The following is a 16,324-nucleotide window of genomic DNA, read 5'->3' on the forward strand; positions in this document are numbered from 1 at the left end:
ATTTGTCCAGGTCTGTACTGGAGAGATTGGAGCAGATGGACGCTTAGGTGTTTTTTTTTTCTTGTTTTTTTTGGCGCATGCGTACTAGGTTGCGGCGGCGGACGGAGGTCTTAAACGGTGGCATTTGTGTGTGGACACGGATAAGGTTAGGTGTGATTTACCCTGGATAACCTTATCCGGCTTAGTGTAAACGGGGCCTGAGTGAAGTGTCTCTCTGTCATCATTATCATTAGCTTTACTTGCCATGCTTGACAAAGGGCTGTGTGTGTGTGTGTGTGTGTGTGTGTGTGTGTGTGTGTGTGTGTGTGTGTGTGTGTGTGTGTGTGTGTGTGTGTGTGTGTGTGTGTGTGTGTGTGTGTGTGTGTGTGTGTGTGTGTGTGTGTGTGTGTGTGTGTGTGTGATTGTCTGTAAACAGGATGTTCAACTGGGTAGTGAAAGTGGTCCCACAGCCCCCTGAAGGTCCTCACCGGGAGGAAGAGATCCGGAAACCTGCTGAGGTACACACACACACACACACACACACACACACACACACACACACACACACACACACACACACACACACACACACACACACACACACACACACAGCATGTTTTGTGTATTTAATTCCTATGTTAACAACCATACTGTTGTCTGTAATTAAACAGCATCGCCCCAAAAGCAAAGATGGTAAGGACTAACTATATTTATTTACTTTCATGTACGAAATGCTAATAGTGATTGTTCTTACAGGAAAATGTCCTGCACCGAAGAACTCTGATGACGTTTCAGAGGACAGGTGGATTTTTCATGCATACAAATACGGTAGAACCGTTATGTCGACACGCCTCGGGCTGGCTTACTAATGTGGCGTCGACTTAAATGGGTCCTACAGTATATATACAGTATTTATTCATGAATATGTCTTGTGTGAATACTGTAAGATTTTGTTCTCTTCACAGTCAGTCCCAGACGGGAGTTTTTGGTTGGCTGTCCAACGGCTTCGCCAGCGCCCTGCCTCAGCCCGCTGGCTCTCCTCACCTGGACGGCAGGGTGAGGCTTTCAAATCTGTCGTGGATTTCTAGTTCAGGAATGAAAACATCCAGCAAAGCTCAGTTTAATAGGTTGTAATTTTTTCAAGCAAACTGATCTTTGGTAACACTTGTGCGAGCTTAAGATGGACGATACACACTTACTCATAGCATCCAATAAGGACCTGCTCATAAATGTGTCATACGTTAGCAATAAATAAACATTTTTTAAAATCTTTTAACAACTTTAGACTTTTTTTTATTGATATACAGTTTTTTTTAAGTTGTATGGGCCTTTTTTATGATGGGAAATGCAATATATGCAATATTTCTAAAAATATATTTGAGGTTCAGTAATTACAGCCTTGAATAGGTCAATAATTCATGACAACATTGATTTTGATGGAGAAGATAAGTAGACATTTATTTTTTACAGTGCCTACTGAGCTAGAATGAGAGCGAAAGCAGACAGGACATTTATTGAGTACACACACGTGTTTTTATAAATATCTGCCATGTTATATATACAAGTCATTGTCTTTGTATTTTAGCAGTTTAGTGGCAGTTTTACCATTTACACTCATCAAAGCTCTTAGAATTATGTAGCACGGTTTTCTGGCACCACCTGGTGTTTAAGGGGTGCAATTACACCAAATCAAAACTCGGTCTTGTTTTTCAATCTACAACAAGGATCGGCAACCAAAACTGTTGAAAGAGCCATATTGGACCAAAAATACAAAAAACAAAAATGTCTGGAGCCGCAAAAAATGAAAAGCCTTATATAAGTGTTATAATGAAGGCAACACATGATGTAAGTGTCTATATTAGCTATAATAGCCTACTATCAAAATGACTATGTGTCGCAGGCTGAAGCAAATCTTCGTTAACGGAAATGTTGAAATGTAATATTTATTCTACACATTTTTACAACATTAGAAACCTTTATTGAATCAGAGGCTACACAGAAGGTGAGATAACTCCAGGAAGTGACTGGCTTTTAATGGCCAAACGTATAGATGTGTGTGTCCAAGTTAAAGGAAACGGCAGGCTGTCTTCTTTTAATAGATGTATTATAATCTTTGGCAAGCTAGGTAATGTTTGCTATTGTCTGGAACAACATGGCACCCAAACAACTATCTGAAATGCAGCCAATATTACATACAATGTGTCATGATGCATGCAAAACTAAATGATATACAAAGAGGATACACGTAAAGGATATTGAATGAGCTCAAATATACCTACAAATGAGGCATAATAATGCATCGTGTACATACAGCTAGCCTAAATAGCATGTTAGCATTGATTAGCTTGCAGTCATGCACTGACCAAATGTGCCTGCTTAACACTCCCAACAAGTCAACAACATCAACAAAGCGCACCTTTGTGCATTCACGCACAGTATAAAACGTTTGGTGGACAAAATGAGACAAAGGAGGCGTGGACGATTTTACGTGTTGCGTCACAGCACACTATGGGGAGTTCAAAAACCGCCAAAATTAGTAGGACAAAACGATGTTCACCAAATACTCTCATCAGTGAAGCATACACACCCACACATATTAAACAGTGGGCTTTCTAGCAATGGGGAAGGTTTGTGTCATGTTTGTCCTCAAACAAAAAACATACTAAAACAAAAAACTATATAGACCCCCCTTCCTTGTTTTTCCATTTCCAATTCAAAGACATGCACCTGGGGATAGGTTGATTGGCAACACTAAATTGGCCCTAGTGTGTGAATGTGAGTGTTTTTTAAAAACTTGTAATAAAAAACCTCCCTGGCGAAATTACAGACCGCTAACAATCGTGCCACTTAAGGAACACACACTGCAAAAACTGAAATCTAAGGAAGATGAAATATCTCAAATAAGGGTGATATTTGCTTATTTTCTGTCTGATAATATAATTCTTCTCACTAAGCAGATTTTATGTTAGAGTGTTTTACTTGTTTTAAGGGTTTTTGTCCTAAATGATCTCAGTAAGATATTACAGCTTGTTGCTGAGATTTGATGAGCTATATTGAGTAAAACATGCTTGAAACTAGAATATCAACTGTTGCAAAGCTGTGTCATCAACACTCACAAGTATAAAACTACTTTTTTAAAGTAATCATTTCTTATTTCAAGCGTGAAAAAAATTCATGACTTTGACACAATTGTGTTTCATAATTAAAAACAGATGACAGCCAAATGGACTTTGCTGTTTTATTTTCAATGAAACAATAGAAAATACGTACTCATATAGTAGTACAGTTGTTATTAGTGAGAATTTACTTATTTTAAGGTATTTTTGGGTTCATTGAGGTTAGCTCATTTGACTTGTTTTGGAAAGTCTTGACAAGCCAAATTTTCTTGTTCTATTGGCAGATAATTTTGCTTAGTTCAAATAAAATACCCCTAATTTTTGTATTTTTTATTCTTGTTTTTGAACACTGACTTTTTGCAGTGCATGCATTGCCACTTTGGGCCCCGGCGAGTTAAACTGAGTGGAAATATGCTCTCATGAGCATTTACAGTAAAAAAAAACAAAAAACTGGACAACCTTTCAGCAACAATTAAGTCAAACTACACAAAACATGGTGGACTTGCTGCACTAAAGATGCTGAAATGCTGTTTTTATCCACCAGGATATTTTGTTTAGTAAAAATATGTATGTAGTTTTTACAGATGTCTAAAGCTTTGTATGTCAATTCATCCTTTTGTTGTTTTTTTCCCGCTCCATCAGACCGGGGGTGATGGTGAAAGGTAAGGTTTGAAGACGCAAACGTACTTGATCTCGTATTTGTTGACGGGTGAAGTGAATGTTGTTTGTGTGGCAGGTCGGGAGTGATGGGCTGGGTGACACAGGGTCTGACCAAGGTGCTGCCGCAGCCTGACGACAAGTACAGAGAGATAGACAACGGGAACGACGAGCACACAGAGGTAACATTTTATGTGTGGTGGCAACATAAGAAATGACTTAAAACCAAGTGCTCTCATTTACCTAATGTCCTTGAAAGCTACATAGTCAACTAGCTAGTTTTTACCAAGCCTGTTAGCATGACTTTGAAGCAACAGTTTTATTTTCTTATGTGCTCTTTCTACACTGACAAAACTAAACTGTATTATTATTTCACACATATAAAAATGTTATATATATATATGTACAAATAATTTAGTCATTTTTGTTCAGGAAAGGTTTCTTCAACCAACCCTAACATTAGCTTTGAAGCTAGCGCTAATACAACGCAAGAGGCTCATTTGCCAATGCTAGCACTATATTACAATGCTGACTACTACAATATTTTCAAACTTATTTTATGTTCAAAAATGACATTTTACACATGTTGTGCTATTCTTTGCTGCTACAGGTCTATGAAGTTGAAACAATGCCAGGTATGTTTTGTCTTTATCAGTCTTAAAATAGCTTAGAAATTAGCTGGATGGATGGGTAGTTTTTTATTTTTAATATATATATATATATATATATATATATATATATATATATATATATATATATATATATATATATATATATATATATATATATATATATATATATGTATATGTATATGTATATATATATATATATATATATATATATGTATATATATATATATATACAGTATATATATATATATATATATATATATATATATATATATATATGTATATATATATATATGTATATATATATATATATATATATATATATATATATATATATATATATATATATGTATATATATATGTATATATACAGTATATATGTATATGTATGTATATATATATATATGTATATATATACAGCTTAGAAATTAGCTGGATGGATGGGTAGTTTTTTATTTTTAATACATACGTACATATATATATATATTTATATATATACATATATATATATATATATACATATATATATATATATATATATATATGTATATATATGTGTGTGTGTATATATATATATATATATATATATATGTATATATATGTGTGTGTGTATATATATATATATATGTATATATATGTGTGTATATATATATATGTCTGTATATATATATGTGTATATATATATATGTGTGTGTGTGTATATATATATATATATATATATGTATATATATGTGTGTATATATATATATGTCTGTATATATATATGTGTATATATATATATGTATATATATATATATATATATATATATATTATATATATATATATATATATATAATATATATATATATATATATATATATATATATATATATATATATATATATATATATATATATATATATATATATATATATATATATATAAAACATTTTATTTAACATTGTCATTATGGGTATTGTGTGTAGAATTTTGAGGACAAAAACAAATTTATTCAATTTTGGAATAAGTGTGTAACATAATAAAATGTGGAAAAAGTAAAGAGCTGTAAATACTTTCCGGATGCATTGTAATAATTTAATCATTTAATTAACTGTTTTTACTATTCAATAACTATTCAGTCTTTTAATTAATGGTTGATTTCATTATTTCATGACTCAATTATTTATTTTATGATTTAATATTGATTTAATTACTTCACAAACTAGTTTGTCAGTGCCTATTTAGATGTATTTCATTTGTTAAACTCAGCCGTTAAAGTCAGTGGGCGGGTCCTAACACCTGATTGGTTAGTTATTGGACCCTTCGACCAGAGAAGCGGAGGAGTACTGGTCGATACTGGGTCTGAAAGTGTGGAAATAACTCTGACAACTTCAATCACATAATCTACAATGAATTACATCGTGAAATAATTCGATCATGAAATAGTTATTTACATCATGAAATGATGAAAATAATTAATTTGATTATTAAATAGTTAAATATGGGAATAGTTAACTGATTAATCAAATAAATGTACTTTTACATTAGATATATTAATGACACATTTAATAACACATGTGTATACTTCTAATTAAAAGTGGTTGATTATAGCTAATTAGACACATTTTTGATGATGAATTTGTTATGAACGTCGTTTTCCAATGTTTCTGTGTGTCCAGATTATGATCCCCTCCCACACATTCCAGTGGTGGAGATGGTGTCAGACGACGAGATGTCTGAGGTGGAGAGTGTTTCTTTCCCTCCAAAGTGAGTGCATCACCATAATGTCCTGGGCATGTCGCTCCTTCACAACACACTTAATGGATTTGGGTGTTGTTGGGTTGCAGTGTGGTGACTTGGATCAAGCAGAAGATTCCTCAGCCAATTCTCCTGCCTGCTAGTGCTACGTCCATCGAGTCCAAACACAAAAAGACTCCCCGCTCCTCTCTGGACAAAAGTACATACTTTACGTTCCCGGGTGGGAAGATTCACGTCTAAAATATTTTGCACAAAACTGTTTAGGTTGTACTTTGTTGACTAAAGAGTTGTTAAATGTTATCTATTGTATGTTACAGTTCTTTCTCCACCACCCGAATCTCTCAGTGGAATCTCATTGGACACTGATGGCAAGGCCTCAAAGTAAGTTTATTTTCTCCTTCACAGCTTTCATTCCCTTCTTTACATCCTTCCTTATCTCCTTCACTTCCTTCCTTTCATTTGATCCTTTACATGGTTCCTTATCTCCTTACATCCTTCCTTATTGCCTTTACATCCTTCCTTATCACTGTCACAGCATCCTTATATTGTATCCTTTACATCCTTTTTATTTTATACTTTATCTGTCATTATCTCCTTTACATGCTTCCTTTTATTTTATTCTTTACATTTTTCATTTTATTTTATTCTTTAAATTATTTCTTGATCCTCAATTTTCTTCTTGGCAATTTGCAGTTTTCTCCTTTACATCTTTATTTATCCCTTTTCTTTTCTCTTTCACTGGATTCTTTGTCTGTGTTCTTTTATCCTTCTTTACATTCTTTTTCTACTTTGTGTTCCTAATTTCCTTTTTAATGTCCTTCCTTTTCTCCCTTTCCCCTCATATATCCTAAATGTCCTTCTTAAAATCCTTCTTTTGTTCCTTTATGTCCTTCGTTTCCTTCTTGACGTCCTTACTTTTCTCCTTGGTATCCTTTTTGGTTTTCTTCTTTTTCCTCCTCGAGGTTCCACATTCTTTTCTTAAGTTCTCAATCAGCTGCTTTATATTCTTATTATTTTCATTTGTATCCTCAATTTTCTTCTTGACAAACTTTATTTTCCCTTATTCCCTTTTTGTATCTTTTGTACGCCCTTCTTTCCCCTAATCTGCCTTGTTTATCTCCTTTGTGTTCTTCCTGACTTCAAATACATCCTTTGTTTGTTCTCCTTGATATTGTTTTCTCAGTCATTTCCTTCTTGACACCCTTCTTTTCCTCCTTTACATCTTTAATCTCCTTTTCATTTTTCTTTCATATCCTTCATTGTCTTCTTGATATCCTTACTTTCTCTGCTTTATCGCCTTCAGTTCCTCAGAGTTTTCTTTTTAATCCTGGTTTTTAAATCCTTAATTATCACATTTGACAATCATTGTTACTTCTTCATAAGTTCTTCATTATCTCTTTAAACACTTCATTCGACAAACTTTATTGATCCCAACGGAAATTCTTTTGTGATATCTTTTTAATTGTCTCGTTCACGTCCTTCTTTTTCTCCTTTATGAACCTAATTTCCTTTTAAGCATCTTTTATCATCTTTATGTCCTTAATGTTCTTTTTTATTTAATGCAACCTTCTTTTTCATCTTTATTATCCCCAACTTGCTCATTCACCTTCTTCATTTTCTCCTTCATCTCTTTTCTCTTCTCCCTTTGGTCCTTTGTTTTCTTCTTTGTGTTTTTCCTTTACTGGCATGAATGTGGAGCACAATGATTGATGTGTTTCTCCTCAGTGTGGTTGGCTGGTTCGTGTCAGGACTTGGCTTGAAGATCCCTCAGCCGATTCCTCCACAACAAAACGACGTTGAGGTAAGTTTTTGCGACAACTTTATGTTAACTGTTTTTCTACATGAGTCTCCTTTCATCCTCGTATTTCTTTCTCCCCACTCGGATGCTGCCGTGGTGTGTGTTCAGGCTGCTGCTGAAGCTCTAAAAAAAGGTATGTTTTGGTTCCTACAAGTGACGTTGTCTCAGTCATAGACGACCGTCCTCCGCGGGCTATTTCCCCCAACGCCACTATTCACAGTTCACTTCGGCCAAGTGTTGTGTTTTTTTCACAGTAAGGACGTTCGGAGCCTAACTCAGTACCTCTTCTCCTTCTGTTTCAGGGGGGAAGGCGCTGCGAGCCCCTTGAACAGCAGGAGGAGACGACTGGGGGACGCTCACGTTCTCACACAAATCCTGATTGACTTATTACTATTTGGCAGTAGTGCAGCTTCATCATACTCGGGCAGCTGGAAAACACAACATGAACATTTAACTTACCTTACTGTACATACACTTCAATATGAATGTTTCAAACGTATGCACGGCAAATCAAATTTGACATTTTGGTTCTGCGCTGTTTGAGTCACCTTCATGCACAGCTATGACATCATATACATTCACGCCTATTAGTCACATGTGTGCGATAAAAACACACTGTATGATGTAAAAGTCGACATTTGTTTATTGTTTATAGAATTTTACACTTTACTCACCAACAAATTCAGATTGCAAAATGAAATATGATAAATGGCAGCTATGTGTATTGTATTGTAGTGTTACAAAAGTAATATTTTTATTTAATCATATTATATCACCAACTTGCATTCAGAGAGATGACTCAGATATGAATTTATGTTCATTTCGGTGCAAAAAATATCTGGATTGTATCCAAAGCAAGCTAAAGTGTTAGTTGTAATGTGTTCATGACTGTCGAATGAAATAATAAGTAATATTATATGCAGAATAAGGCCTGTCTTGAGCCACTTTATCCGCGTATATGGCCTTGAACTGTGAAATGTGGCCTGGGGATGTGTTTTCTTGTTCATGGGACAATCTTTGAGGAATAAAGATTCACTTGTTTGAGACCACGTCTTAAGTTTTCTTACAAGTTCCATAAAATGTTGCTGAACCTTCCAAAAAGTTCACTTCTCTGCTACCTCCTTCCACACAAAATGATCCAATGCCGTCCTCCCTCAGTGTCAACCAAACTCGACCCTAACATGGTGTTAGAGGACGTGGATTCAGAGGACGATGTCCAACACACTTCTACGACAGCCCCCGGACAGCCGGCAGTGATAAAAAGAAGCCAGTCCAGTTCGTCCATGCACCCCCACACGTGTGCTGAGACTAACCGAGAACCAGGACCATCCCACCCGACTTTGCCAACTTTGGCTAAAATACCGCAGGAGGATGCTGAGACTCAGACAGGCCGCTGGACACCATTCATCGAAAACATCAAGAAGGAGGCTGAGGATGTTGCTATGGCCACCATGGAGGAACGGTAAGTGGCCCCGTATGGTCTTTAATATCATTTCTTATTATTACTGAAGGGCCCTCACGTCACTCTAAACCTAATGTCATCACCCTAAACCTAACCTTACCACTCCAAATACACACATACTGTACTAATTATTGACTTAGTTTGGTTGAAACCAAACACATGCAAAAACTTGAGTTTTTAACGTCCCCCAAGATTTTGTATGGAAAAAACTTTAATAAGGTTAAATAAGGATAGTAATTAACGTGACAATACATCATCATTATGATATTAACTACTGGGGCGTTTTATAACTAGCGATGCCTCATTACATTTGTCCTTATAGTGTATGGTGTTTCTTCTTATCATTATTGTTATTATTATTAGCATAATCCCAATTTATCCATCCAATTTACCCGTGATAATGGTCACTAAGTGACTTTTCAACTTTCAGTAAATATATTTTCATAACTTTTAGGATGATACATGGATTTACAGCTAGTTGAATGACACCTCTGTCATGGCCTGCACTGCAGTAACTGAAATCTAAGTAAGATTAAATATCTTAAATATCTCAAATAAGGGTGATATTTGCTTATTTTCTCTCTGATAAGATAATTCTTCTCACTAAGAAGATTTTATGTTAGTGTTTTACTTGTTTTAAGGGTTTTGGTCCTAAATTATCTCAGTTAGATATTACAGCTTGTTTCTGAGATTTGATGACCTATATTGAGTAAAACATGCTTGAAACTAGAATATCAACTGTTGTAAAGCTGTGTCATTAACACTCACAAGAATAAAAATACTTTTTTAAAGTAATAATTTCAATCATGATGCCGAGCGCATATCATTATGTCAAGATAATGGCACTAGCATTGACTTAATTTAAGAATATTTTTCAACATATTGAGCAAAAAAGTCTCTCTTTTTTTTTCTACCAAGAAAAGTGCACTTGTTATTAGTGAGAATATACTTATTTTAAGGTATTTTTGGGTTCATTGAGGTTAGCTCATTTGACTTGTTTTGGAAAGTCTTGACAAGCCGAATTTTCTTGTTCTATTGGCAGATAATTTTGCTTAGTTCAAGTAAAATACCCCTAATTTTTGTATTTTTTTTTTTCTTGTTTTTGACCACTGACTTTTTGCAGTGTGAGGGGTTCTGTATAGCTTTTACTGGCACTTGGCGACATTGAGGAGGGTGGCAGGAACCCTGCCAAACAAAAAACTACAAATGTACTGACTTGCTTTACGACATACATCACTCCCCCTTTCTCCATTCGTTAAAAAGACAGCAGTCGATGCGAACGCCTACGTGCCGCCAGAAAACAAGAAGAAGAACCCCTACGTGCAATTACTGCTATCATGGCTGTGGCTCCAAAACAACCAAAGAAACGAAAAGTTTTGTCTAAGCAGACAAAAAGAGAAAAACGGAGCTTACTCAGATAAAAGGACAGTCAGGATCAACATTGCCCTGGCTTTCACTTGCTGGCGTGAGCTCATATACGAGGAATTCCACGCTGCCTTGGCTCTGTTACTGCTGGATTAGTAAGTGACTTTCAATGCTCAAATCCAAAACGCTAATGCTAATGTAAGCTTTGGGAAATTTGCGTGGTAGCAATAAATAGTCCAACGCTACTTCCTTCAAAAAAACTCTACGCCGGTCTTTTTTTTGCTTCGGACCTGTATCCGCCTCGATACATTCTTGGTAGTAGCGTCACGTTTTTAGCGCAATCCAAGATAGTTTCTTGATCGTGTCTGCTATTTCACAACAGCATAGCCATTAGTGACTTAATATTTGTGCCAATATTTCAATAATGAATAATACAGTGGACGTACGATGCTAAATGTGCTAGTCATCATGGGAAAGGTAGTCTTCCTCTGGAAAAATACTACCGCTTTGGTCCACTGGTGCCGCCAAAATCAACCAAAACTGAAAGTTCTTAAGTGGGGCTTTAAAGCAGGGGTGTCCAAACTTTTTTCCAGAGAGGGCAGTTCACATATTTAAAAACACTTTGATATAAAACATGCTGAAACTACTCTAATGTAATGCTAAGCAAAAAAAAAAATCAGTCAATCAATCAGTCAAAGTTGACTTATATAGTCCTTAATTACAAATGTCTCAAAAGGTTGCACAAGTCACAACGACACCCCACAAATCCCACATCAGGGCAAGAAAAAACTCAACCAAATGGGAACACGTGAAACCTTTGAAGGGACCGCAGAGCAGAAAAGAGAGACGGCAGATCAACCGGTCTAAAAATGGGTCTATTTAAAAGTTAGAGTATACAAATGAGTTTTAAGATGGGACTTAAATGCTTCTACTGAGGTAGCATCTAACTGTTACCGGTTATTGGAGCCCGAATAAAAAACGCTCTAAAGCTCGTAGACTTTTTTTGGGCTCTGGGAATCACTAAGCCAAAGTTCTTTGAAGGCATATTTCTTGCTGGGACATATGGTACAATACAATCAGCAAGATAGGATGGAGCTAGACCGATTAGCATTGGCGTTGTTAGGCCTATTTTAGGGGGGCTCAAGCCCCCCTAAAATGTTCTTAAGACCCCCTAAATAATTTAGTGTTAAAAAAAAAAAATCACTTTTTTTTTTTTTTCTACAAATACATGCTGACATATTCATTATAAAGTGGCCCAAATATGAGTTTAAATAAATAATAATATAACCTGACATTATTCACTCAGTTTCCCCTCACTTCATAGCATAAGGTAGTGAGCCCCTTTAGTGCGTCGGTATCCAATCCATTCCACTTGTTCATATAGAAAATGCCCACATCACTCAAAATCAAGTCCGCATTTTCTCTGCGACCTTGCTTGCGGTCCTTTGACTTGTTCAATTACAAAATGCCCACATCACTCAAAATCCAATCCGCATTTTCTCTGCGACCTTGCTTGCGGTCCTTGGACTTGTTCATATAGAAAATGCCCACATCATTCAAAATCCAGTCCGCATTTTCTCTGCGACCTTGCTTGCGGTCCTGCATGTGTACGAAGCACATTAGCACATAGTACTGCAGAACAAGAACCTTGTGTCTGCAATTGTAAATAATTTCGTTTTTAAGTTTTGTGTTTCTTGTAGAATCTATATAAAGTAATATACATTAGCCTATTGTTAAAATAATGAAAAAAACATCATAAAACACATTTGTTGTATTGTATTGTTACATTAATAGCTGTTGTATTATTATAGGATGGCTTGTTAAACATTTCATAGGATTTTCAGAGGGTGGAAAAACCAAGACATTTAATGTAAAATGAATAAATACATAAAAAGAAAAAGAAAAAAAATGATTAAAAGCCATCGTCCCGGGGAGCATTTAATTTCATCCCGTGCATTTTATTTACCGTCCCCGGGACGACGGGACTACGTTAATCTCAAACCCTGGAAGTTACATTTTATTGTTTGCATTATTTGTTTCAGCATTGCACTTTGAAGATGGTCCCTCAGCTCTTTGACAGCTTTGGCTCTTTTTCAGATCAGCAGACGGACTCTAAGTCTTTCTTATTTACAGTATATATAAAAGTTTCTCATTTCTATTCAGACTTCCATGTATATTTAATTTCCTTAACGGCTTGCCATAAAATATATATATATAAATATATTATATACAAGCCAAATTATCCCGATCCAGATATTACTTTAATTCAAGTAATCAAGTAATATTTCCAGGGCTTGAATTTACAACCATTTTAGTCACATATGTGCCCAAAATGTAATCTGTGCAACTTCAAAATATTTGGGAACAAACAATTATTGTATTGTGAGCTAAAGTGGTGGCATTAGCCTCTAGAGGCTAATGCCATGACTTTCATTGTGTTTCAGTGTATCTTGAAGGATCATGCAAGTCATTGTTTCTTGTTGATGCTGTAAACAAATTGTCACTGTGCAAACCCATGTTTGTTGTTGTACTGAACACAGATTGAAAATAAACCCACTGAAATAATAATAATAACAATGATTAATTTCTAAGTCTTTGTTAGCCATTTGTGAAGTTTTGTGCTTGTTCGCTCGCATCCTGTACATCTCCTGGGGGCTAAGCCCCCCCTGTCCTTAAAAGCTAGTGACGCCCCTGCCGATTAGTATTTTATACGTAAGTAGTAAAACCTTAAAGTCGCATCTTAAGTGCACAGGAAGCCAGTGCAGGTGAGCCAGTATAGGCGTAACATGATCAAACTTTCTTGTTCTTGTCAAAAGTCTAGCAGCCGCATTTTGTACCAACTGTAATCTTTTAATGCTGAACATAGGGAGACCTGAAAATAATACGTTACAGTAATCAAGACGAGATGAAACGAACGCATGAATAATAATCTCAGCGTCAGTGGTGGACAAAATGGGACGACTATTAGCGATATTTCGGAGATGAAAGAAGGTGAATGATTGTACTCAAAATAGAGGCTAATATTATTACCGGTATATATATTTATTTATTTTTTATTTTTTTATTTACATTTTCTGATTATCCAAATAAATGCTATATAAATATCATATACGCTAATATATTTTTTCTGTGATCTATTCATTATTTTTTTGTTTTATTCTATAGTATATGACAAATATTTTTTTTTTCTAGAAAACTTTTTTGTAATCTCAAATTTTTTTTAAATTACGCTAAAATCCTGTTTTATTTTTTATTTCAGTTATAGGCTATCAGAATTGTATATGATGTCTTCTACTTAAAAAAAATGTTTTTTTTTCTTAGTTGTAATGCAAACATTTTATTAATCATTATTCATTTCATAGATTTTTACTGTAATGTTTTCAAAATTTAATTTTTTTAGTGAGGCCCTAATCAGCCCTTGGTACATTAATATTCAAAAGTAGGCTGTATTGTGTTTTTTCTATAAATACATATGCTGAGGTTGCACTTTGGACATCCCAGCATTAAACTAATTCTTTTTTAAATTTGTAATTGATGGTATGAATTATTGATTCACATTTCTAACAAACCCAAATCGACTTGACATATAGCATCTCAGCAAATTTAACTACAGCAATAACCACAAATCCTTTGTTCAGTTTGCTGCAAGAGCGCATGGAAATGACACGTGTGGCCGAAGAAGTGGCGAGACACGCGGCTGAGATGGCCATTCGACAGCTGGCCAGTGAGGGCCAGTCCATTAAACTGTCACTGGGGAGCCAAGAGCTGCTGGAGGAGTTTGACGCAGAGTACGAATTCCTTTCTCTTTCTTTCTTTCTGCTGGCTGTGTGCTTTGTTCATGCTTTGAGGTATGTGACCCTGTGTTGACTGCTCACAGACTGCCAGATTTACAAGAAGACAGAGAAGCCAGTCATCCTGATGGCATCGAGTAAGTTATGGAAGATCTCTGCAGGAACTTTAGCTGCACTTGTTCTGTGTTTGCTGCTGTGTTGCTTCGTCTCCACTCTCCATAAAAGTGTGTGGCTAAGTGTGCTTTGAAAAAAAGATAATTTTGTCCGGTGGAACTTCATCCACAGCGTGGGTGTCTTAAGTGCAGCCTGGGGACCATTTTTGGCTTGCAGCTCATTCTTATGTATTGATGACACGTATAATTTTGTGGTAAATAAATTTTAGGATTCATTTTTTGTTCTACTTTTTTTGCTCAAATGTCTAAGTCAACTGCAGTCCTTAATACAAATTGCTAACATGTTTTTAACAACATTTTAACTCTTATATAATTACGTCAGTTTTTTTTTATATTGCAAAATGTGCATAAAAGTAGTTACCTATATAGTAAAGGTTAAACGGCTGTTGTACTGGAATAAGATCAGGCCTGAATATACATATGATTAGTTTTAAAAATGATTTTGATGCATTGTTGCTGTTTCCAATTTCAGGGTTTTATTCTGGAAAATAATAGCACAATTTGTCATATTCACTGTTTGGAATTAGATGAGACAATTTAGGTCAAGTGTTTCTTACTTTGACAGTGGCCAGACTTCCACATGTTTGCTTTTTTTTATTCAGGACTAAAGTTGGTTCAGAGATTTGAGCAAAAAAAAGGAGAAAAAAAATGAACCCAAAAATGTTTACTTTAAACTCCCAGAGGACTTTTTCATCCTGGTGCTACATAAATGGGCTTAAATTATGTTCTAGTGCAGTGGTTCTCAACTTTTTTCTGTGAACATTTTTTTAATTTAAGTACCCCCTAATCAGAGCAAAGCATTTTTGTTTGAAAAAAAGAGATAAAGAAGTAAAATACAGCACTATGTCATCAGTTTCTGATTTATTAAATTGTATAACAGTGCAAAATATTTCTCATTTGTAGTGGTCTTTCTTGAACTATTTGGAAAAAAAGATATAAAAATAACTAAAAACTTGTTGAAAAATAAACAAGTGATTCAATTATAAATAAAGATTTCTACACATAAAAGTAATCATCAACTTAAAGTGCCCTCTTTGGGGATTGTAATAGAGATCCATCTGGATTCATGAAATTAATTCTAAACATTTCTTCACAAAAAAAGAAATCTTTAACATCAATATTTATGGAACATGTCCACAAAAAATCTAGCTGTCAACACTGAATATTGCATTTCTTTTCACAGTTCTTTTTGACAGACATTTTAGTGAGAAACCTGAGCTTGTGCTTCACTGAGTTTATGAACTTACATTCATATTTTGTTGAAGTATTATTCAATGAATACATTTATAAAGGATTTTTGAATTGTTGCTATTTTTAGAATATTTAAAAAAAATGTCACGTACCCCTTGGCATACCTTCAAGTACCCCCAGGGGTACGCGTACCCCCATTTGAGAACCACTGTTCTAGTGTATCGTTAACATATGTAATGATAAGAAATACTAAAAAATAACTCAATTCAGAGTAAGACAACCAAAGTTATGACCTAAAATAGAGCAGAACTGTATCTGAAAGGACCAAAAAATGGCTAAAAAGTATCAAAATTTCATCCTTTTCTTATTACATTGTACCTTTTTACTCCTTCTTTCCATTATTGTGGGTATTTTCTGCCTGTTTG

At 35.0% G+C, this 16,324-nt stretch overlaps 1 protein-coding gene across 1 annotated transcript in view; it reads left to right on the forward strand.

The window, feature by feature from the left end:
• Nucleotides 1–16,324, forward strand: part of LOC133641726 (uncharacterized) — a 70,133-nt gene that overhangs the window by 9,833 nt on the left and 43,976 nt on the right. Inside the window, 15 exon segments of the mRNA XM_062035671.1 lie at nt 416–497; nt 651–672; nt 736–781; nt 945–1,035; nt 3,738–3,757; nt 3,832–3,934; nt 4,363–4,387; nt 6,041–6,128; nt 6,209–6,318; nt 6,437–6,500; nt 7,845–7,920; nt 8,026–8,050; nt 9,076–9,379; nt 14,383–14,532; nt 14,622–14,672. Of these exon segments, the coding sequence (XP_061891655.1) occupies nt 417–497; nt 651–672; nt 736–781; nt 945–1,035; nt 3,738–3,757; nt 3,832–3,934; nt 4,363–4,387; nt 6,041–6,128; nt 6,209–6,318; nt 6,437–6,500; nt 7,845–7,920; nt 8,026–8,050; nt 9,076–9,379; nt 14,383–14,532; nt 14,622–14,672 (1,256 nt within the window). The 5' untranslated portion in view covers nt 416.

This window comes from Entelurus aequoreus, linkage group LG24, assembly GCF_033978785.1.
Source record: "Entelurus aequoreus isolate RoL-2023_Sb linkage group LG24, RoL_Eaeq_v1.1, whole genome shotgun sequence".
Classification (NCBI taxonomy): domain Eukaryota; kingdom Metazoa; phylum Chordata; class Actinopteri; order Syngnathiformes; family Syngnathidae; genus Entelurus; species Entelurus aequoreus.